The 26,303-nt window shown below is 50.0% G+C and overlaps 1 protein-coding gene across 2 annotated transcripts in view; it reads right to left on the bottom strand.

Annotated features, from left to right (window-relative positions):
• Positions 1-9,000: 9,000 nt before the first annotated feature.
• QTRT1 (queuine tRNA-ribosyltransferase catalytic subunit 1) overlaps positions 9,001-26,303 on the bottom strand; it is a 29,899-nt gene continuing 12,596 nt past the window's right edge. Inside the window, exons 3-10 of one of the 2 annotated variants that reach the window (XM_061556657.1) lie at positions 13,841-13,979; positions 13,494-13,572; positions 13,154-13,269; positions 12,273-12,411; positions 11,751-11,826; positions 11,279-11,388; positions 10,372-10,456; positions 9,003-9,569 (exon numbers count right to left, since the gene is read on the bottom strand). In XM_061556657.1, the coding sequence (XP_061412641.1) occupies positions 9,417-9,569; positions 10,372-10,456; positions 11,279-11,388; positions 11,751-11,826; positions 12,273-12,411; positions 13,154-13,269; positions 13,494-13,572; positions 13,841-13,979 (897 nt within the window). In that variant the 3' untranslated portion in view covers positions 9,003-9,416. Of the gene's footprint in view, positions 9,570-10,371; positions 10,457-11,278; positions 11,389-11,750; positions 11,827-12,272; positions 12,412-13,153; positions 13,270-13,493; positions 13,573-13,840; positions 13,980-26,303 lie in introns of both variants that reach the window. The other variant, XM_061556658.1, reaches the window with a different exon arrangement.

Here is a 26,303-nt window from a genome sequence, read left to right as displayed (position 1 = left end):
AGCCCTCACCACCAGCCCCCACCACCACCCCCCACCACCAGCCCTCACCACCAGCCCCACCACCAGCCCTCACCACCACCCCCCACCACCAGCCCCCACCACCACCCCCCACCACCAGCCCTCACCACCACCCCCCACCACCAGCCCTCACCACCAGCCCCCACCACCAGCCCCCACCACCCCCCACCACCAGCCCTCACCACCAGCCCCCACCACCACCCCCCACCACCAGCCCTCACCACCACCCCCCACCACCAGCCCTCACCACCAGCCCCCACCACAGCCCCACCCCCCCACACCAGCCCTCACCACCAGCCCCCACCACCACCCCCCACCACCAGCCCTCACCACCAGCCCCCACCACCAGCCCCCACCACCACCCCCCACCACCACCTTCTGCACTAGGCCTCGCGAAGCCTGCCGCACTAGGCCTTGCGAAGCCTGCCGCACTAGGCCTCGCGCCGTGCTTTTCGTGCACAAATAAGGTGATTAAATGTATCTCGTCTCTGTGTTAATAAATGTTTCTGGTCTCTGTGTTAAAAAAACGTGCTGCGTTTCAGTAAAGTATTTTTTTTTTAATAAACGTGCTGCGTTTCATCTCTGTGTCAATAAGCCTGCGGCACTAGGCCTCGCGAAGCCTGCCGCACTAGGCCTCGCGCCGTGCTTTTTGTGCACAAATAAGGCGATTAAATGTATCTCGTCTCTGTGTTAATAAATGTTTCTTGTCTCTGTGTTAAAAAAAAACGTGCTGCGTTTCAGTAAAGTAATTTTTTTAAATAAACGTGCTGCGTTTCAGTAAAGTAATTTTGAAGCGAAGTTTAAAGTTTTGCCGTGATGCACCGGAAGCGACGGCCATCTTGTTTAACTCACATCGCAGGGGGAGCGGGCGGCCATCTTGTCGGACAGGGTCATGCCAAGTGTTTGCAGTAGAGGGCGATGTTGATACACGGACGGACGGACGGACACATTAATCTATTGGTGGTCTGGTCCACTTCGTTCCTACCAGTATAACGCGATCTAAACCCAAAAACGTTGATTATGAATAACACTCACTCACATTACTAACAACAACACTCACATTACTAACAACACTCACATTACTAACAACACTCACTCACATTACTAACAACACTCACATTCACTATGGGGACCTCATTTGCCAGTAAAAATATGATAATTGGTTCTTTACCCTTCTATCTGGCAACAAAACTGACACCTTTTTGCAAGGAGTCATGTTTGCATAGACCGCAATACCTGCAGTCATAAATACAAACAAAAGAACATAACTCTGATAATGTGCACTGTCCTTGAAGTTGATTGGTCCACACCCGAGACAGCTTTCCTTCGAGCCTAGTCTCATATGGGTTGGACCAGATGACGCCAAAAGGCGCACAACTCAAGGACAATGCACCATCAGAGTATGAGAGCTCGGGGCAAGCATCTACACTATGGGGACCTCATTTGCCAGTAAAAATATGATAATTGGTTCTTTACCCTTCTATCTGGCAACAAAACTGACACCTTTTTGCAAGGAGTCATGTTTGCATAGACCGCAATACCTGCAGTCATAAATACAAACAAAAGAACATAACTCTGATAATGTGCACTGTCCTTGAAGTTGATTGGTCCACACCCGAGACAGCTTTCCTTCGAGCCTAGTCTCATATGGGTTGGACCAGATGACGCCAAAAGGCGCACAACTCAAGGACAATGCACCATCAGAGTATGAGAGCTCGGGGCAAGCATCTACACTATGGGGACCTCATTTGCCAGTAAAAATATGATAATTGGTTCTTTACCCTTCTATCTGGCAACAAAACTGACACCTTTTTGCAAGGAGTCATGTTTGCATAGACCGCAATACCTGCAGTCATAAATACAAACAAAAGAACATAACTCTGATAATGTGCACTGTCCTTGAAGTTGATTGGTCCACACCCGAGACAGCTTTCCTTCGAGCCTAGTCTCATATGGGTTGGACCAGATGACGCCAAAAGGCGCACAACTCAAGGACAATGCACCATCAGAGTATGAGAGCTCGGGGCAAGCATCTACACTATGGGGACCTCATTTGCCAGTAAAAATATGATAATTGGTTCTTTACCCTTCTATCTGGCAACAAAACTGACACCTTTTTGCAAGGAGTCATGTTTGCATAGACCGCAATACCTGCAGTCATAAATACAAACAAAAGAACATAACTCTGATAATGTGCACTGTCCTTGAAGTTGATTGGTCCACACCCGAGACAGCTTTCCTTCGAGCCTAGTCTCATATGGGTTGGACCAGATGACGCCAAAAGGCGCACAACTCAAGGACAATGCACCATCAGAGTATGAGAGCTCGGGGCAAGCATCTACACTATGGGGACCTCATTTGCCAGTAAAAATATGATAATTGGTTCTTTACCCTTCTATCTGGCAACAAAACTGACACCTTTTTGCAAGGAGTCATGTTTGCATAGACCGCAATACCTGCAGTCATAAATACAAACAAAAGAACATAACTCTGATAATGTGCACTGTCCTTGAAGTTGATTGGTCCACACCCGAGACAGCTTTCCTTCGAGCCTAGTCTCATATGGGTTGGACCAGATGACGCCAAAAGGCGCACAACTCAAGGACAATGCACCATCAGAGTATGAGAGCTCGGGGCAAGCATCTACACTATGGGGACCTCATTTGCCAGTAAAAATATGATAATTGGTTCTTTACCCTTCTATCTGGCAACAAAACTGACACCTTTTTGCAAGGAGTCATGTTTGCATAGACCGCAATACCTGCAGTCATAAATACAAACAAAAGAACATAACTCTGATAATGTGCACTGTCCTTGAAGTTGATTGGTCCACACCCGAGACAGCTTTCCTTCGAGCCTAGTCTCATATGGGTTGGACCAGATGACGCCAAAAGGCGCACAACTCAAGGACAATGCACCATCAGAGTATGAGAGCTCGGGGCAAGCATCTACACTATGGGGACCTCATTTGCCAGTAAAAATATGATAATTGGTTCTTTACCCTTCTATCTGGCAACAAAACTGACACCTTTTTGCAAGGAGTCATGTTTGCATAGACCGCAATACCTGCAGTCATAAATACAAACAAAAGAACATAACTCTGATAATGTGCACTGTCCTTGAAGTTGATTGGTCCACACCCGAGACAGCTTTCCTTCGAGCCTAGTCTCATATGGGTTGGACCAGATGACGCCAAAAGGCGCACAACTCAAGGACAATGCACCATCAGAGTATGAGAGCTCGGGGCAAGCATCTACACTATGGGGACCTCATTTGCCAGTAAAAATATGATAATTGGTTCTTTACCCTTCTAACATGACTCCTTGCAAAAAGGTGTCAGTTTTGTTGCCAGATAGAAGGGTAAAGAACCAATTATCATATTTTTACTGGCAAATGAGGTCCCCATAGTGTAGATGCTTGCCCCGAGCTCTCATACTCTGATGGTGCATTGTCCTTGAGTTGTGCGCCTTTTGGCGTCATCTGGTCCAACCCATATGAGACTAGGCTCGAAGGAAAGCTGTCTCGGGTGTGGACCAATCAACTTCAAGGACAGTGCACATTATCAGAGTTATGTTCTTTTGTTTGTATTTATGACTGCGGGTATTGCGGTCTATGCAAACATGACTCCTTGCAAAAAGGTGTCAGTTTTGTTGCCAGATAGAAGGGTAAAGAACCAATTATCATATTTTTACTGGCAAATGAGGTCCCCATAGTGTAGATGCTTGCCCCGAGCTCTCATACTCTGATGGTGCATTGTCCTTGAGTTGTGCGCCTTTTGGCGTCATCTGGTCCAACCCATATGAGACTAGGCTCGAAGGAAAGCTGTCTCGGGTGTGGACCAATCAACTTCAAGGACAGTGCACATTATCAGAGTTATGTTCTTTTGTTTGTATTTATGACTGCAGGTATTGCGGTCTATGCAAACATGACTCCTTGCAAAAAGGTGTCAGTTTTGTTGCCAGATAGAAGGGTAAAGAACCAATTATCATATTTTTACTGGCAAATGAGGTCCCCATAGTGTAGATGCTTGCCCCGAGCTCTCATACTCTGATGGTGCATTGTCCTTGAGTTGTGCGCCTTTTGGCGTCATCTGGTCCAACCCATATGAGACTAGGCTCGAAGGAAAGCTGTCTCGGGTGTGGACCAATCAACTTCAAGGACAGTGCACATTATCAGAGTTATGTTCTTTTGTTTGTATTTATGACTGCAGGTATTGCGGTCTATGCAAACATGACTCCTTGCAAAAAGGTGTCAGTTTTGTTGCCAGATAGAAGGGTAAAGAACCAATTATCATATTTTTACTGGCAAATGAGGTCCCCATAGTGTAGATGCTTGCCCCGAGCTCTCATACTCTGATGGTGCATTGTCCTTGAGTTGTGCGCCTTTTGGCGTCATCTGGTCCAACCCATATGAGACTAGGCTCGAAGGAAAGCTGTCTCGGGTGTGGACCAATCAACTTCAAGGACAGTGCACATTATCAGAGTTATGTTCTTTTGTTTGTATTTATGACTGCAGTATTGCGGTCTATGCAAACATGACTCCTTGCAAAAAGGTGTCAGTTTTGTTGCCAGATAGAAGGGTAAAGAACCAATTATCATATTTTTACTGGCAAATGAGGTCCCCATAGTGTAGATGCTTGCCCCGAGCTCTCATACTCTGATGGTGCATTGTCCTTGAGTTGTGCGCCTTTTGGCGTCATCTGGTCCAACCCATATGAGACTAGGCTCGAAGGAAAGCTGTCTCGGGTGTGGACCAATCAACTTCAAGGACAGTGCACATTATCAGAGTTATGTTCTTTTGTTTGTATTTATGACTGCAGGTATTGCGGTCTATGCAAACATGACTCCTTGCAAAAAGGTGTCAGTTTTGTTGCCAGATAGAAGGGTAAAGAACCAATTAACACTCACATTACTAACAACACTCACTCACATTACTAACAACAACACTCACATTACTAACAACACTCACATTACTAACAACACTCACATTACTAACAACAACACTCACATTACTAACAACACTAACATTACTAACAACACTCACATTACTAACAACACTCACTCACATTACTAACAACACTCACATTACTAACAACAACACTCACATTACTAACAACACTCACATTACTAACAACACTCACATTGCTAACAACACTCACATTACTAACAACACTCACATTACTAACAACACTCACATTACTAACAACACTCACATTACTAACAACACTCACATTACTAACAACACTCACTCACATTACTAACAACACTCACATTACTAACAACACTCACTCACATTACTAACAACAACACTCACATTACTAACAACACTCACATTACTAACAACATTCACTCACATTACTAACAACACTCACATTACTAACAACAACACTCACATTACTAACAACACTAACATTACTAACAACACTCACATTACTAACAACACTCACTCACATTACTAACAACACTCACATTACTAACAACACTCACATTGCTAACAACACTCACATTACTAACAACACTCACATTACTAACAACACTCACATTACTAACAACACTCACATTACTAAGAATATTAACACTCACATTACTCACAACACTCACATTCATACTCTTTGGTTCTTTCGGTAAGGTCACGTAGGTATAAAAAAAAATATCACAACGTTTCGATCGCAACACAAGCAGTCATCCTCAGGCGGAAACAAGTATAACCAGTAGAAACAAAGTTTTTCACTAACAGGTCCCTGCGGGGTGGGCTGGTAGGAACGAATAACCAAAGAATATAAACATAATGTATTATTACACTTGTTTAGCCAGGAAAGCCTCACTGAGTGTAAAGGTTTTTGTAGGGTCCTGCCAAGTGTTTGCAGTAGGGGGCGATGTTGCTACACCTAATCGGACGATACGAAGGGAGAGTTTTAGGCCTAGTTCTAGGCTTTAGGCCTAGCTGGAGGCTTTAGGCCGCTGTGAGTTAATTTTTAATTTAAATGTTTTAATTATTAATGTAAAAGCTTTAAATGTAAATGTTTCTATTTTAAAAAAACATCAGGGAATGTAACATTGTAAAACATTAACTCCCTTTCACACATGCGGGGGTACGATACGAAGGGAGAGTTTGAGGCCTAGTTCTAGGCTTTAGGCCTAGCTGTAGGCTTTAGGCTGCTGTGAGTTAATTTTTAATTTAAATGTTTTAATGAAAAGCTATCTCAGGGAATTATAAGGGAATGTTACACTTGTTTAGCCAGGAAAGCGTCACTGAGTCTAAAGTTTTTGTAGGGTCCTGCCAAGTGTTTGCAGTAGGGGGCGATGTTGCTACACGGACGGACGGACGATATAATCTATTGTAGGCTGGTTCACTTCGTTCCTACCAGTATAAATCCTTTATATGCGTGGATGGTCTACACCGTACTATATACTGCCATAGACAAACCCAACATTAAATTATATACTGTATTACTATACACCACCGAAGACCTAATAGGGTGGTAGTATATAGTACGGTGTAGACCCGTGTGATGTAAGAGAATAAAGTTTATCTGGAAGCATATTATATTTTTTGTGACATAGAATTGTAATGTATTACTTACTGTTAGTAGCTCAGCTTATTGGAGAGTATATTTAGTATACTGATGATACTATGTAGTTTATACTTTAGTAGTTTACGTGGTGGTCTAGTTACTGCAGCTACAGACTATTAACATTCCTTCCCTTTATTAATGCTTCCCCCTATCTCCTCCCTTTGATGCTGCCAATCCTGCATAATGCACGGGCAAAACATAACTTTAAACCAGAGGTGGGACAAAGTCATTGTTATGCAAGTCCAAGTCGAGTTTGAAGTCATCAAATTCATGACTCGAGTCTGACTCGAGTCCAAGTCACATGACTCGAGTCCACACCTCTGCTTTAAACACCTCGCCAAACCTCCTACGCATTTCACAACTAGTACTAATCGCATATCTGCATTTCCCATAAATATGCTAAAATTCCTCTTGATATGCAAATTGTTTGTCAAGGTGCTCTTCCTTGTCCCTCCCAGCTTACATAGACGCTCCAAGCCCAGGACGTGTCATTCAGACTCTGTCGTCTCGACAGACCTGTTCTTCACCTGAGGACGGCTGCTTGCGTTGTGAGAATTATTTTATTGGTTTATTTTTATTATTTTATTATTTCCATTCTACGTGACTTTACAGAAAGAACCAAGAAGATGAATCCCTGCAGTCACGAAAGCTTTAAATCGAAATTTCACTGTGGTGATGTCACAGCAACTTCATTGCGAATGGCTGGCGTAGAGATATCCGGCTCATATCAAGATCATAATTCACACCAAATACAGTACTGTACATGTTGGTATATCTCGTCGTTCGTGTAAATTGCTTGAGATATGTTTTCCAGGCAAGGACCCTCTCTCTATGCTAGATATGGGTTCTTATGTTGTCTTTGTGCGGATGCTCGATCGCGATGCTTCTGCAGAACCAGCCGAGTTCCCATCTCGACTTCTGCGCGTATACAGAGGCATGTCACTACACACCTACAAAGACTCCCTCCCCCGCGGAGCTTCTCACATGCTGTTGGGGCAAGTGCTGTTAGCGAAGGCTGGCATGACACACAAGGTGGGTGGCCAGCACCACGCCCGGCCACCTTTGTCTCCCTAGTGGTGATGTTTATATTCCACACGAGGTACTCGTGAGGCCGAGTCGAACTAGGGGAAGCCCAGGACCAGTTCAGATGACCGTGTGGAGATCTCTCTCTCTCTTGCTAAAACCTCTCATGGAGATGATGCTGCGAGATCGGGGTCAAGTGCGAAGCCGATAATCTCTTCCTCCTCCTCCTCGTCGTCTTCCTCCTCCACGTGCTCCGCGTGGGGCGTAAGCAATTAGGAAATAACACGGACTACCCAGGAACAAAAACATAATACATTTGTTAGTGTTATTAATCGAGTGGATATTAACTTTGCTTGTGTCCTGGTCACAAACGCAGAGTTTGTGGGGAATAATAGCCACTTTCTGTTCTTTCGAGGCAAAAGCAATTGGAAAATAACACTTGCTACCCTCGAACAAATGTTTTTGTTAGTGTAAATTTTGTGTCTATCAAGTGGAGAAGGGTGTACGACAGACACGGGGTACGTACGTTATGGGTACTCAGGAGATGGTGACTCAAATTAAGCGAGAAATGTACGCTTTAAAAAAAAAACATTTAGTTAATACTTATTAGGGTTTCATTCATGGAGAACTCTGGCCACTGTATACAGACAATCCCCAACTTTCGAACGTCCGACTTACGATATCCGCACTAACGAAAGAGATTCCATGAGATAATCATGTTTTAACCATCCAACGTGCGCTGGGAGTGAGGGTCCGTGTCTTTCAGTATGCCTTGTATGGGGAGTTGTGGTTGGAGGTGTTGGCGTACCGCGCTACGAACCTGGCGACCGAGTTTGATTCCCCGCTCATGGCCAAAAGCAGTGACGATTATCAGAACAGGTTTTGGGCCTCTTCGATGTCTACTCGGCCTCAAATGAGTCCATGTGTGGTGTGTAAACATCACCACGTGGGAGACAAAGGCGGCCAGGCGTGGTGCTGGTGACCCATTCCAACCCTGACAATGCCTGTATATTTTTAGTGGACATGTTCTCCCCATGGTCCGGGCCGCATTATCCAATCGGCACAGGAGACTGCATACGAAAAAAATGTGACCATGTTTTTTTGTTTGTATGATAACATTTAACCATATCTCCATGAATAAACATTTAAATTGTAAGGATAGGCACAGTGTATATATAAAGAGGCAGAGTCATGTCAATTGTCGCCCTCAATATAACCGTCTGCCTTGCTGAGGAATACGTGATGGGTGGAAGTGGGAGAGCCACAATGAAGACAAAAACAAGCCCCAGATGGAGCAGCAGGGTTTGTCCCAGGACGTTCTGAGCCCTGGGGTTTTACTCGGTTAGAGTTGGCAAACACTTGGTGACGAGAAGGGCGTCTCACGACGCGTGCGTGAAGAAATGCGTAAACACGTGGGAGGCATCGACGTTTATTTTAAATGAGATCATTGCAACTCGTTAAAACAGAGAAGTGCACCAGATAACGTGAACTCGGGACTACTTGCACAGTATAAAATATCACCAATTATAATATCACCTCTTACAGCCAATGGACCGCATTTGATGTGAACGTAGCTGTGGGGAGAGGGCCACGTGTGTTGCATACAGACAAGGCAGCAGGGTGGGGTCATCGAGGCTGCAACGGTCCTCATCAAACCACAGCGGTTACACAGACACGCGTGGGAACGAAAACGCGGTGCACGTTGAGAAACGGGCTGTATGTCGAGGCACGCGCCATCAGACAAGATCTGGCAGTGAAAATGTTGCTGAAATCGCCCACGAGCACGCGACCAGAGCGCGCCTTATGGGAGGACGATGTTGACGGATGCCAGCGCGTCCACGGCCCAGTGTGGGTAGGCGTCGCGCGAGCCGTACCGCCGGGCCATGAACCCGCGCACAAAGTCCGGGAAGCGCTGCTCCACGATGCTGTCCCTCATGGCGCTCATCAGCGACAGCTGTGCAGGGAGGAGAGGCACGGCGCATCAAGTGTTGGGGCGCGAGCGCCGGTGGGTGGCCGGTGAGATGAGCTTCACGCTACGGAGAGAGAGGCCAGCAGTTCCCATCCTGGCTCCCATTGAGTTCCCCCTACCTGAACTAGGACCTGTCCCCGCATGCCCCCCTACCACTAGATATTGCTCATTATTAAATCGTTGAAGGTTACTAAAGTTTCTAAAACACACGTGCAATTACCAACAAAACAGCATGTAGACCGTCCAGTGTGAGAGCGCGTGAAGGAGCGTGCGGTGCGTGAACGAGTGGAGGAGTGTGGAGCGTGAGAACGAGTGGAGGAGTGTGGAGCGTGAGAACGAGTGGAGGAGTGTGGAGCGTGAGAACGAGTGGAGGAGTGTGGAGCGTGAAAACGAGGAGGAGTGTGGAGCGTGAGAACGAGTGGAGCGTGGAGCGTGAGAACGAGTGGAGGAGTGTGGAGCGTGAGAACGAGTGGAGGAGTGTGGAGCGTGAGAACGAGTGGAGGAGTGTGGAGCGTGAGAACGAGTGGAGGAGTGTGGAGCGTGAGAACGAGTGGAGCGTGGAGCGTGAGAACGAGTGGAGGAGTGTGGAGCGTGAGAACGGGTGGAGGAGTGTGGAGTGTGAGAACGAGTGGAGGAGTGTGGAGCGTGAGAACGAGTGGAGGAGTGTGGAGCGTGAGAACGAGTGGAGCGTGGAGCGTGAGAACGAGTGGAGCGTGGAGCGTGAGAACGAGTGGAGGAGCGTGGAGCGTGAGAACGAGTGGAAGTGCGTGTGGCGCTGGGTGCATACCTGGTAGGCGATATTGTGCACCGTAACGTAGTGGCACGCCGCGGGGTCGCTCCGGAACAGCCCGTGCAGGAACGCTCTCGAACACCTTGGGAGAGGAGAACCACACGCACAAGCCAAGCCCGTGATTCCTTCACAAATCTGCACTGACCAGCGCGGTGAAGTAGGGTCAATCAGACGATGTTAAAAGCCTTCATTTGGCAGTGCATTGACAAATTACTGGAAATCATTTAAAACGTCTCGCCGATTCTCAATTGTTAGAGGTCAAGGTTACTTTGGCTAAATTTATAGCAGTCCTCCACAACTGGTCCCATAACAAATGATATCTACTTCTGGATGCATTGTAACTGATAAGTTGATAGACATTCTACAGTGAAATCTGGACCACAACCGCCACCAAACAGCATCGATATTAATCTGTTAAAAAAACAAATGGTTGTGGTTAGTTAAAGTGAATTCTGAAGGAAACATTTATGATTTAAGTATGCAGCAGATAACAGAACTTGACGCGTGCCGCTGAAATCCCTGATGTTCATGGCACAACTGCAATTGGGGCGCTGCAATGGAGATATATTAACTACCTAGCCTGGTATACAGGTCATGGGTTAGATCCCAACACTGAAACCTGTATATTTGGAGTTTGCATGTTCTCCCCGTGATCGCGTGGATTTTTCTCCGGGTCCTCTGGCTTTTCCCTCCACATTTACAATCAACATGCGTTTAGAGAATTTTGCTACCATAAATATCCATGTGATAAGCCACTTTGTGAAACAATCATTTGTGGCCAGATCGCTTCTGAAAAAGAGCTAAATAGCTAAGTGGGCCTTCTGACCTGGAAAAATAAAAAGTTTAAATAGTTGAATTGTCTCCGTACCGCACAGGACCTGACGCCGACAGAACGCACACTGACCTTTTGCACGTGGGGCAAGTGCACTGGTCATCTATGGAAGCGAAGTCTTTGGCGAATGTCTTGTTCTTCAGCTGGAGAGAGCCGGATGGCACCAGCGCCGAGCCAAATCTCTACGCACCATCGCACACGTCCGTTACCGATGAACATCACACACTCCAAACTCCGACGTCTCACTCAATAATCAGGAACCACCTGTTTGACGAGAGTAGGGATTGGACGTAAACATAGAGGTCGGCAGTTATCTCCAGTGCCATCGTTAGGGGTGTGCGGACCGAGACAGAATTCACATTTGGGGGTTACGAATATTCTTGACTCACTCCCACACACGGTTGTCCACAGGCCCCTGCTAGGTCATGGCCTTGCATCAGGCGGAGCGGGCCAGGGATTGCCACCCATTCTGCCCCTGCTACGCAGCAGTGGTGCTGGGTGGCGGTGCAGATCGGTACCGGTCTGTGTGGGAAGGCGTACTCACGGCTGTCCGAGTGGGGAATACGCAGTCGAACATGTCACAGCCGAGGGCGACACACACCACCAGGTCCGTGGCGTAGCTGCACCGCACACAGAGACAACCACCCTCCCATGTAGCCTCACACACCACAAGAGGGGCACTGAGAACCTCCACCGTGCCGGCATCGAGGTGGCACCTCGCCCGGCCACCTCGGTTTCCCCAGTGGTGATGTTCCCGCACCGTGCCAGGCCCTCATTGTAGGTTGTTCTTGTGAATGAGACTCTATCCTGGACCGCTGAGATCTCACCTGGTTCAACAAATACAACATGTAACTTGGAGGTCAAGACGACCCAGGACCGGTTCAATTATTCACCAGTGTCATTGGCGGTTAGCGGGAACTGAACTCGGGTTGCCGGGTCTGGAGCGCGGCGCGCTGCGCTTGCACGCCCACGAGCAGCCGAGTGGAAGCGCATCTTGCCAGCCGGAGCGGAAGGCGACTCGCTGAGCGTACGCAGCGCTCTCGGGGCTCTGTAGCACGCGGCTCACCCTACGCCCATGAGGTATCGGGGCTTGTCGCGGGGCAGGTGCTTGGTGCTCAGCTTCACCGCTCTCCAGAACAGCTGCTTCTCCTCTCCGCCGCTCAGGCCCCCGATGGCGAAGCCTGGCACGTCGCGCTTGCTCATCTCTGCGCCAACAGCAGGGGCAGCAAGAAATACATTTTTAGGCACTCAATACAAGCAGTTTACGACAGTCCGATTGACTATAATCCAATTTTACGACGGGGTTTCCAGGAGCGCATTGTGTCGTAAAAGTGACGACCGCCTGTCCTGTACATCTACCCCTCGAATCCAGTTCTATAAACGATGAGGAAATCCATCACAACAAAAACCAAACAGTTAAAACAACACATGAAGATGTGTCTTGCAAGCACAATGGCTCCATCAGCCTGATTCAGGCCTACAGTTCGGTTAAAAACTACGTATGCAGCCATTGTGTCATCTTAAAGAAACTCGCAACAGGTAACAGTGGAACAAAGGTATCACTGGAGACCGATCTCGTGCTCATTAAGACTCATTCATACAGCACAGGCGTCAATGTTTGCTGCCACCATGTGCTCCGAGTGTTTGGCCCAGGAGTGTTTGCTGTACTCTAGGTGGTGGCATTGACCACAATGTGACATCTGCAACTTCTTCTTATTTACGAGAACATTTATTTTGTTCCTGGGACATTTATTTGTGTGTGTCTGTACTCATTATAAGTGTCTATCTATCATGATGTGGTTCCATCTTCATCCCGGAGGGCGACCACGAGTGCATTCAATCTCTTGTTTAGAGGGTAGCCAGGGTGCCACTGGTACTCAGTGACCGTGCGGGCGGACTTCACGAAGCGAGCTCCAGACCCTCAGTGGCCTGGCGTGCGCCGCGTACCCTGCAGACACTTGAGCCGTAGGTCGGGGTCAAGTCCGCCCTGGATGATCGCAAACAGGTTCTGGGAGTCTGGGTTCTTGTTTGCTGCAATGCAGCGATCCAACCAGCGCACGGACCTGACGAGTGAACACACCACGTCACACACTGACGGGTGAACACACCACGTCACACACTGACGAGTGAACACATCGCGTCACTGACGAGTGAACACACCACGTCACACACTGACGAGTGAACACACCACGTGACACACTGACGAGTGAACACACCACGTGACACACTGACGAGTGAACACACCGCGTCACTGACGAGTGAACACACCACGTGACAGCACCCTCACCTCCACATGGCTTCCTCCACACGTGGCCCGGTCACCGTGCTGCTCACCACATCATCCAGCTGCATCATAATGTCAGAGCCTGACACAGCACACACCTCATTACTCTGCCACATCCCGACACACACAGCACACACCTCGTCACTATGCCACATCCTGACACACACAGCACACACCTCGTCACTATGCCACATCCGGAGATACACAGCACGCACTTCTTTACTACATCACAGCCGTGTGCATCTCTGCATGAGCATTCCCTTCAAGGCAGTGTCGCTTTCCAAGGGCATTGTGAAGGTGAATGCAGGGAGCTCCCAAGGGCATTGTGAATGTGGATGGAGGCCTCTCACCCAGGGAATTCTGAATGTGAATGGAGGCCTCGGGCGTCAGGAGGATGTGGCGGCCATCATATGGAGATGAGAAGCGGACCCCCTCCTCCGTCACCTCCGCCAGCTCCACCAGAGACACCATCTGAAAGCCGCCGCTGTCCTGCGCAGGAAGCGGTGTGAGTTTCAGCTATTCCTGTTGCCTGCGTTAATGTTTCTTGTTTATGGTCCCTTCATTCAAATTTAGTTGCAGAATGACACCGTTACTCGGAGGAGGGTGGCCCTGAAGTTTGCCGACAATACAAACTCATAAACGTGGCCTGGTTAGAAACGCATCAGTGGAAAGTCCATATTCAGGATAGTATGACCAAAATTGCGGTTTCTAACGTCTACTGACCTTAAATTCAGTCCCTGCCTCTTATCAGGGCGTGGTATTTTAACATTTACTACTCTGTCCAGTTTAGAACAGCAGGATACTTGTGCACCCTGATCACTCCCAACAATTTATACATTTTACCAGCTGCCTTACACAAGTTCACGTGTCATAACATGTACCATCAGGTCAACTTCATATTCATATGCCCTACAGTGATAACAGATGCCTGTGAAATGGTGGCCAGTGCCAGGAGTTTGATATTCACACAAAGATGGCATGGGTGCCGAAATGCACGAGGAGTGAAACATTGTTCAGAGTCGGGCTCAAACTCGTGCACACTGAGTCAGACTCACACTCGTGCACACTGAGAGTCAGACTCACACTCGTACACACTGAGAGTCAGACTCACACTCGTGCACACTGAGAGTCAGACTCACACTCGTGCACACTGAGAGTCAGACTCACACTCGTGCACACTGAGAGTCAGACTCACACTCGTGCACACTGAGAGTCATACTCACACTCGTGCACACTGAGAGTCAGACTCACACTCGTGCACACTGAGAGTCAGACTCACACTCGTGCACACTGAGAGTCAGAGTCACACTCGTGCACACTGAGAGTCAGACTCACACTCGTACACATTGAGAGTCAGACTCACACTCGTGCACACTGAGAGTCAGACTCACACTCGTGCACACTGAGAGACAGACTCACACTCGTGCACACTGAGTCAGACTCACACTCGTGCACACTGAGAGTCAGACTCACACTCGTACACACTGAGTCAGACTCACTCGTGCACACTGAGAGTCAGACTCACTCGTGCACACTGAGAGTCAGACTCACACTCGTGCACACTGAGTCAGACTCACACTCGTACACACTGAGAGTCAGACTCACACTCGTGCACACTGAGAGTCAGACTCACACTCGTGCACACTGAGTCAGACTCACACTCGTGCACACTGAGAGTCAGACTCACACTCGTGCACACTGAGTCAGACTCACACTCGTGCACACTGAGTCAGACTCACACTCGTGCACACTGAGAGTCAGACTCACACTCGTGCACACTGAGAGTCAGACTCACACTCGTGCACACTGAGTCAGACTCACACTCGTACACACTGAGAGTCAGACTCACACTCGTACACACTGAGTCAGACTCACTCGTGCACACTGAGAGTCAGACTCACTCGTGCACACTGAGAGTCAGACTCACACTCGTGCACACTGAGTCAGACTCACACTCGTACACACTGAGAGTCAGACTCACACTCGTGCACACTGAGAGTCAGACTCACACTCGTGCACACTGAGTCAGACTCACACTCGTGCACACTGAGAGTCAGACTCACACTCGTGCACACTGAGTCAGACTCACACTCGTACACACTGAGTCAGACTCACACTCGTGCACACTGAGAGTCAGACTCACACTCGTGCACACTGAGTCAGACTCACACTCGTGCACACTGAGAGTCAGACTCACACTCGTGCACACTGAGAGTCAGACTCACACTCGTGCACACTGAGAGTCAGACTCACACTCGTGCACACTGAGTCAGACTCACACTCGTACACACTGAGAGTCAGACTCACACTCGTGCACACTGAGAGTCAGACTCACACTCGTGCACACTGAGAGACAGACTCACACTCGTGCACACTGAGTCAGACTCACACTCGTGCACACTGAGAGTCAGACTCACACTCGTACACACTGAGTCAGACTCACTCGTGCACACTGAGAGTCAGACTCACTCGTGCACACTGAGAGTCAGACTCACACTCGTGCACACTGATTCAGACTCACACTCGTACACACTGAGAGTCAGACTCACACTCGTGCACACTGAGAGTCAGACTCACACTCGTGCACACTGAGTCAGACTCACACTCGTGCACACTGAGAGTCAGACTCACACTCGTGCACACTGAGTCAGACTCACACTCGTACACACTGAGTCAGACTCACACTCGTGCACACTGAGAGTCAGACTCACACTCGTGCACACTGAGTCAGACTCACACTCGTGCACACTGAGAGTCAGACTCACACTCGTGCACACTGAGTCAGACTCACACTCGTGCACACTGAGAGTCAGACTCACACTCGTGCACACTGAGTCAGACTCACACTCGTGCACACTGAGAGTCAGACTCACACTCGTGCACACTGAGTCAGACTCACACTCGTGCACACTGAGAGTCAGACTCACACTCGTGCACACTGAGTCAGACTCACACTCGTGCACACTGAGAGTCAGACTCACACTCGTGCACACTGAGTCAGACTCACACTCGTACACACTGAGAGTCAGACTCACACTCGTGCACACCTGAGTCAGACTCACACTCGTGCACACTGAGAGTCAGACTCACACTCGTGCACACTGAGAGTCAGGCTCACACTCGTGCACACTGAGTCAGACTCACACTCGTGCACACTGAGAGTCAGACTCACACTCGTGCACACTGAGAGTCAGACTCACACTCGTGCACACTGAGTCAGACTCACACTCGTGCACACTGAGTCAGACTCACACTCGTGCACACTGAGTTAGACTCACACTCGTACACACTGAGTCAGACTCACTCGTGCACACTGAGTCAGACTCACTCGTGCACACTGAGTCAGACTCACTCGTGCACACTGAGTCAGACTCACTCGTGCACACTAAGTCAGACTCACTCGTGCACACTGAGAGTCAGACTCACACTCGTGCACACTGAGAGTCAGACTCACACTCGTACACACTGAGTCAGACTCACACTCGTACACACTGAGTCAGACTCACACTCGTGCACACTGAGAGTCAGACTCACACTCGTGCACACTGAGTCAGACTCACACTCGTGCACACTGAGTCAGACTCACACTCGTGCACACTGAGTCAGACTCACACTCGTACACACTGAGAGTCAGACTCACACTCGTGCACACTGAGAGTCAGACTCACACTCGTGCACACTGAGTTAGACTCACACTCGTGCACACTGAGAGTCAGACTCACACTCGTGCACACTGAGTTAGACTCACACTCGTACACACTGAGTCAGACTCACTCGTGCACACTGAGTCAGACTCACTCGTGCACACTGAGAGTCAGACTCACACTCGTGCACACTGAGAGTCAGACTCACACTCGTGCACACTGAGAGTCAGACTCACACTCGTGCACACTGAGTCAGACTCACACTAGTGCACACTGAGTTAGACTCACACTCGTGCACACTGAAAGTCAGACTCACAAACTACACTCGTGCACACTGAGTCAGACTCACACTCGTGCACACTGAGAGTTAGACTCACACTCGTGCACACTGAGTCAGACTCACACTCGTGCACACTGAGTCAGACTCACACCTCGTGCACAACTGAGTCAGACTCACACTCGTGCACACTGAGAGTCAGACTCACACTCGTGCACACTGAGAGTCAGACTCACACTCGTGCACACTGAGAGTCAGACTCACACTCGTGCACACTGAGAGTCAGACTCACACTCGTGCACACTGAGTCAGACTCACACTCGTGCACACTGAGAGTCTAGACTCACACTCGTGCACACGAGTCAGACTCCACACTCGTGCACACTGAGAGTCAGACTCACACTCGTGCACACTGAGTCAGACTCACACTCGTGCACACTGGAGTCAGACTCACACTCGTGCACACTGAGAGTCAGACTCACACTCGTGCACACTGAGAGTCAGACTCACACTCTAGCACACTGAAGTCAGACTCACACTCGTGCACACTGAGAGTCAGACTCACACTCGTGCACACTGAGAGTCAGACTCACACTCGTGCACACTGATTCAGACTCACACTCGTACACACTGAGTCAGACTCACACTCGTGCACACTGAGAGTCAGACTCACACTCGTGCACACTGAGTCAGACTCACACTCGTGCACACTGAGAGTCAGACTCACACTCGTGCACACTGAGAGTCAGACTCACACTCGTGCACACTGAGAGTCAGACTCACACTCGTGCACACTGAGTCAGACTCACACTCGTACACACTGAGAGTCAGACTCACACTCGTGCACACTGAGAGTCAGACTCACACTCGTGCACACTGAGAGACAGACTCACACTCGTGCACACTGAGTCAGACTCACACTCGTGCACACTGAGAGTCAGACTCCACACTCGTACACACTGAGTCAGACTCACTCGTGCACACTGAGAGTCAGACTCACTCGTGCACACTGAGAGTCAGACTCACACTCGTGCACACTGATTCAGACTCACACTCGTACACACTGAGAGTCAGACTCACACTCGTGCACACTGAGAGTCAGACTCACACTCGTGCACACTGAGTCAGACTCACACTCGTGCACACTGAGAGTCAGACTCACACTCGTGCACACTGAGTCAGACTCACACTCGTACACACTGAGTCAGACTCACACTCGTGCACACTGAGAGTCAGACTCACACTCGTGCACACTGAGTCAGACTCACACTCGTGCACACTGAGAGTCAGACTCACACTCGTGCACACTGAGTCAGACTCACACTCGTGCACACTGAGAGTCAGACTCACACTCGTGCACACTGAGTCAGACTCACACTCGTGCACACTGAGAGTCAGACTCACACTCGTGCACACTGAGTCAGACTCACACTCGTGCACACTGAGAGTCAGACTCACACTCGTGCACACTGAGTCAGACTCACACTCGTGCACACTGAGAGTCAGACTCACACTCGTGCACACTGAGTCAGACTCACACTCGTACACACTGAGGAGTCAGACTCACACTCGTGCACACTGAGTCAGACTCACACTCGTGCACACTGAGAGTCAGACTCACACTCGTGCACACTGAGAGTCAGCTCACACTCGTGCACACTGAGTCAGACTCACACTCGTGCACACTGAGAGTCAGACTCACACTCGTGCACACTGAGAGTCAGACTCACACTCGTGCACACTGAGTCAGACTCACACTCGTGCACACTGAGTCAAACTCACACTCGTGCACACTGAGTTAGACTCACACTCGTACACACTGAGTCAGACTCACTCGTGCACACTGAGTCAGACTCACTCGTGCACACTGAGTCAGACTCACTCGTGCACACTGAGTCAGACTCACTCGTGCACACTAAGTCAGACTCACTCGTGCACACTGAGAGTCAGACTCACACTCGTGCACACTGAGAGTCAGACTCACACTCGTACACACTGAGTCAGACTCACACTCGTACACACTGAGTCAGACTCACACTCGTGCACACTGAGAGTCAGACTCACACTCGTGCACACTGAGTCAGACTCACACTCGTGCACACTGAGTCAGACTCACACTCGTGCACACTGAGTCAGACTCACACTCGTACACACTGAGAGTCAGACTCACACTCGTGCACACTGAGAGTCAGACTCACACTCGTGCACACTGAGTTAGACTCACACTCGTGCACACTGAGAGTCAGACTCACACTCGTGCACACTGAGTTAGACTCACACTCGTACACACTGAGTCAGACTCACTCGTGCACACTGAGTCAGACTCACTCGTGCACACTGAGAGTCAGACTCACACTCGTGCACACTGAGAGTCAGACTCACACTCGTGCACACTGAGAGTCAGACTCACACTCGTGCACACTGAGTCAGACTCACACTAGTGCACACTGAGTTAGACTCACACTCGTGCACACTGAAAGTCAGACTCACACTCGTACACACTGAGAGTCAGACTCACACTCGTGCACACTGAGTCAGACTCACACTCGTGCACACTGAGAGTTAGACTCACACTCGTGCACACTGAGTCAGACTCACACTCGTGCACACTGAGTCAGACTCACACTCGTGCACACTGAGTCAGACTCACACTCGTGCACACTGAGAGTCAGACTCACACTCGTGCACACTGAGAGTCAGACTCACACTCGTGCACAATGAGAGTCAGACTCACACTCGTGCACACTGAGAGTCAGACTCACACTCGTGCACACTGAGTCAGACTCACACTCGTGCACACTGAGAGTTAGACTCACACTCGTGCACACTGAGTCAGACTCACACTCGTGCACACTGAGTCAGACTCACACTCGTGCACACTGAGTCAGACTCACACTCGTGCACACTGAGAGTCAGACTCACACTCGTGCACACTGAGAGTCAGACTCACACTCGTGCACACTGAGAGTCAGACTCACACTCGTGCACACTGAGAGTCAGACTCACACTCGTGCACACTGAGTCAGACTCACACTCGTACACACTGAGAGTCAGACTCACACTCGTGCACACTGAGAGTCAGACTCAACTCGGCACTCGGCACACTGAGAGTCAGACTCACACTCGTGCACACTGAGAGTCAGACTCACACTCGTGCACACTGAGTCAGACTCACACTCGTGCACACTGAGTCAGACTCACACTCGTACACACTGAGAGTCAGACTCACACTCGTACACACTGAGTCAGACTCACTCGTGCACACTGAGAGTCAGACTCACTCGTGCACACTGAGAGTCAGACTCACACTCGTGCACACTGAGTCAGACTCACACTCGTACACACTGAGAGTCAGACTCACACTCGTGCACACTGAGAGTCAGACTCACACTCGTGCACACTGAGTCAGACTCACACTCGTGCACACTGAGAGTCAGACTCACACTCGTGCACACTGAGTCAGACTCACACTCGTACACACTGAGTCAGACTCACACTCGTGCACACTGAGAGTCAGACTCACACTCGTGCACACTGAGAGTCAGACTCACACTCGTGCACACTGAGAGTCAGACTCACACTCGTGCACACTGAGTCAGACTCACACTCGTACACACTGAGAGTCAGACTCACACTCGTGCACACTGAGAGTCAGACTCACACTCGTGCACACTGAGAGACAGACTCACACTCGTGCACACTGAGTCAGACTCACACTCGTGCACACTGAGAGTCAGACTCACACTCGTACACACTGAGTCAGACTCACTCGTGCACACTGAGAGTCAGACTCACTCGTGCAACACTGAGAGTCAGACTCACACTCGTGCACACTGATTCAGACTCACACTCGTACACACTGAGAGTCAGACTCACACTCGTGCACACTGAGAGTCAGACTCACACTCGTGCACACTGAGTCAGACTCACACTCGTGCACACTGAGAGTCAGACTCACACTCGTGCACACTGAGTCAGACTCACACTCGTACACACTGAGTCAGACTCACACTCGTGCACACTGAGAGTCAGACTCACACTCGTGCACACTGAGTCAGACTCACACTCGTGCACACTGAGAGTCAGACTCACACTCGTGCACACTGAGTCAGACTCACACTCGTGCACACTGAGAGTCAGACTCACACTCGTGCACACTGAGTCAGACTCACACTCGTGCACACTGAGAGTCAGACTCACACTCGTGCACACTGAGTCAGACTCACACTCGTACACACTGAGAGTCAGACTCACACTCGTGCACACTGAGTCAGACTCACACTCGTGCACACTGAGAGTCAGACTCACACTCGTGCACACTGAGAGTCAGGCTCACACTCGTGCACACTGAGTCAGACTCACACTCGTGCACACTGAGAGTCAGACTCACACTCGTGCACACTGAGAGTCAGACTCACACTCGTGCACACTGAGTCAGACTCACACTCGTGCACACTGAGTCAAACTCACACTCGTACACACTGAGAGTCAGACTCACACTCGTGCACACTGAGAGTCAGACTCACACTCGTGCACACTGAGTCAGACTCACACTCGTGCACACTGAGTTAGACTCACACTCGTACACACTGAGTCAGACTCACTCACTCGTGCACACTGAGTCAGACTCACTCGTGCACACTGAGAGTCAGACTCACACTCGTGCACACTGAGTCAGACTCACACTCGTACACACTGAGAGTCAGACTCACACTCGTGCACACTGAGAGTCAGACTCACACTCGTGCACACTGAGTCAGACTCACACTCGTACACACTGAGGTCAGACTCACACTCGTACACACTGAGTCAGACTCACACTCGTGCACACTGAGAGTCAGACTCACCACTCGTGCACACTGAGTCAGACTCACACTCGTGCACACTGAGTCAGACTCACACTCGTGCACACTGAGTCAGACTCACACTCGTGCACACTGAGAGTCAGACTCACACTCGTGCACACTGAGAGTCAGACTCACACTCGTGCACACTGAGAGTCAGACTCACACTCGTGCACACTGAGTCAGACTCACACTCGTACACACTGAGAGTCAGACTCACACTCGTGCACACTGAGAGTCAGACTCACACTCGTGCACACTGAGAGACAGACTCACACTCGTGCACACTGAGTCAGACTCACACTCGTGCACACTGAGAGTCAGACTCACACTCGTACACACTGAGTCAGACTCACTCGTGCACACTGAGAGTCAGACTCACTCGTGCACACTGAGAGTCAGACTCACACTCGTTGCACACTGATTCAGACTCACACTCGTACACACTGAGAGTCAGACTCACACTCGTGCACACTGAGAGTCAGACTCACACTCGTGCACACTGAGTCAGACTCACACTCGTGCACACTGAGAGTCAGACTCACACTCGTGCACACTGAGTCAGACTCACACTCGTACACACTGAGTCAGACTCACACTCGTGCACACTGAGAGTCAGACTCACACTCGTGGCACACTGAGTCAGACTCACACTCGTGCCACACTGAGAGTCCGACTCACACTCGTGCCACTGAGTCAGACTCACACTCGTGCACACTGAGAGTCAGACTCACACTCGTGCACACTGAGTCAGACTCACACTCGTGCACACTGAGATTCAGACTCACACTCGACTCACACTTGCTTTGTGCACACTGAGTCAGACTCACACTCGTGCACACTGAGAGTCAGACACACACTCGTGCACACTGAGTCAGACTCACACTCGTACACACTGAGAGTCAGACTCACACTCGTGCACACTGAGTCAGACTCACACTCGTGCACACTGAGAGTCAGACTCACACTCGGCACACTGAGAGTCAGGCTCACACTCGTGCACACTGAGTCAGACTCACACTCGTGCACACTGAGAGTCAGACTCACACTCGTGCACACTGAGAGTCAGACTCACACATCGTGCACACTGAGTCAGACTCACACTCGTGCACACTGAGTCAAACTCACACTCGACACACTGAGAGTCAGACTCACACTCGTGCACATGAGAGTCAACTCACACTCGTGCACACTGAGTCAGACTCACACTCGTGCACACTGAGTTAGACTCACACATCGTACACACTGAGTCAGACTCACTCGTGCACACTGAGTCAGACTCACTCGTGCACACTGAGTCAGACTCACTCGTGCACACTGAGTCAGACTCACTCGTGCACACTAATTCAGACTCACTCGTGCACACTGAGAGTCAGACTCACACTCGTGCACACTGAGAGTCAGACTCACACTCGTACACACTGAGTCAGACTCACACTCGTACACACTGAGTCAGACTCACACTCGTGCACACTGAGAGTCAGACTCACACTCGTGCACACTGAGTCAGACCTCACACTCGTGCACACTGAGTCAGACTCACACTCGTGCACACTGAGTCAGACTCACACTCGTACACACTGAGAGTCAGACTCACACTCGTGCACACTGAGAGTCAGACTCACACTCGTGCACACTGAGTTAGACTCACACTCGTGCACACTGAGAGTCAGACTCACACTCGTGCACACTGAGTTAGACTCACACTCGTACACACTGAGTCAGACTCACTCGTGCACACTGAGTCAGACTCACTCGTGCACACTGAGAGTCAGACTCACACTCGTGCACACTGAGAGTCAGACTCACACTCGTGCACACTGAGAGTCAGACTCACACTCGTGCACACTGAGTCAGACTCACACTAGTGCACCATGAGTTAGACTCCCACACTAGTTAGACTCACACTCGTGCACCTGAGAGTCAGACTCACACTCGTACACACTGAGAGTCAGACTCACACTCGTGCACACTGAGTCAGACTCACACTCGTGCACACTGAGAGTTAGACTCACACTCGTGCACACTGAGTCAGACTCACACTCGTGCACACTGAGTCAGACTCACACTCGTGCACACTGAGTCAGACTCACACTCGTGCACACTGAGAGTCAGACTCACACTCGTGCACACTGAGAGTCAGACTCACACTCGTGCACACTGAGAGTCAGACTCACACTCGTGCACACTGAGAGTCAGACTCACACTCGTGCACACTGAGTCAGACTCACACTCGTACACACTGAGTCAGACTCACTCGTGCACACTGAGTCAGACTCACTCGTGCACACTGAGTCAGACTCACTCGTGCACACTGAGTCAGACTCACTCGTGCAACACTAAGTCAGACTCACTCGTTGCACACTGAGAGTCAGACTCACACTCGTGCACACTGAGAGTCAGACTCACACTCGTACACACTGAGTCAGACTCACACTCGTACACACTGAGTCAGACTCACACTCGTGCACACTGAGAGTCAGACTCACACTCGTGCACACTGAGTCAGACTCACACTCGTGCACACTGAGTCAGACTCACACTCGTGCACACTGATGTCAGACTCACACTCGTACACACTGAGAGTCAGACTCACACTCGTGCACACTGAGAGTCAGACTCACACTCGTGCACACTGAGTTAGACTCACACTCGTGCACACTGAGAGTCAGACTCACACTCGTGCACACTGAGTTAGACTCACACTCGTACACACTGAGTCAGACTCACTCGTGCACACTGAGTCAGACTCACTCGTGCCACTGAGAGTCAGACTCACACTCGTAGCACACTGAGAGTCAGAACTCACACTCGTGCACACTGAGAGTCAGACTCCACTCGTGCACACTGAGTCAGACTCACACTAGTGCACTGAGTTAGCACTCCACTCGTGCACACTGAGTCAGACTCACACTCGTGCACACTGAGTCAGACTCACACTCGTGCACACTGAGTCAGACTCACACTCGTGCACACTGAGAGTCAGACTCACACTCGTGCACACTGAGTCAGACTCACACTCGTGCACACTGAGTCAGACTCACACTCGTGCACACTGAGTCAGACTCACACTCGTGCACACTGAGTCAGACTCACACTCGTGCACACTGAGAGTCAGACTCACACTCGTGCACACTGAGAGTCAGACTCACACTCGTGCACACTGAGTCAGACTCACACTCGTGCACACTGAGAGTCAGACTCACACTCGTGCACACTGAGTCAGACTCACACTCGTGCACACTGAGTCAGACTCACACTCGTGCACACTGAGTCAGACTCACACTCGTGCACACTGAGTCAGACTCACACTCGTGCACACTGAGAGTCAGACTCACACTCGTGCACACTGAGTCAGACTCACACTCGTGCACACTGAGTCAGACTCACACTCGTGCACACTGAGTCAGACTCACACTCGTGCACACTGAGAGTCAGACTCACACTCGTGCACACTGAGAGTCAGACTCACACTCGTGCACACTGAGTCAGACTCACACTCGTGCACACGAGTCAGACTCACACTCGTGCACACTGAGTCAGACTCACACTCGTGCACACTGAGTCAGACTCCCACTCGTGCACACTGAGAGTCAGACTCACACTCGTGCACACTGAGAGTCAGACTCACACTCGTGCACACTGAGTCAGACTCACACTCGTACACACTGAGAGTCAGACTCACACTCGTGCACACTGAGAGTCAGACTCACACTCGTGCACACTGAGTCAGACTCACACTCGTGCACACTGAGAGTCAGACTCACACTCGTGCACACTGAGTCAGACTCACACTCGTGCACACTGAGTCAGACTCACACTCGTGCACACTGAGAGTCAGACTCACACTCGTGCACACTGAGAGTCAGACTCACACCTCGTGCCACACTGAGTCAGACTCACACTCGTAAACACTGAGAGTCAGACTCACACTCGTACACACTGAGTCAGACTCACTCGTGCACACTGAGAGTCAGACTCACTCGTGCACACTGAGAGTCAGACTCACACTCGTGCACACTGAGTCAGACTCACACTCGTACACACT

Source organism: Lethenteron reissneri, chromosome 22, assembly GCF_015708825.2.
Source record: "Lethenteron reissneri isolate LAM-NWPU_2019-01 chromosome 22, ASM1570882v1, whole genome shotgun sequence".
In the NCBI taxonomy this organism is placed as follows: Eukaryota; Metazoa; Chordata; class Hyperoartia; order Petromyzontiformes; family Petromyzontidae; genus Lethenteron; species Lethenteron reissneri.
This window is presented reverse-complemented; position numbering and strand designations above follow the sequence as displayed.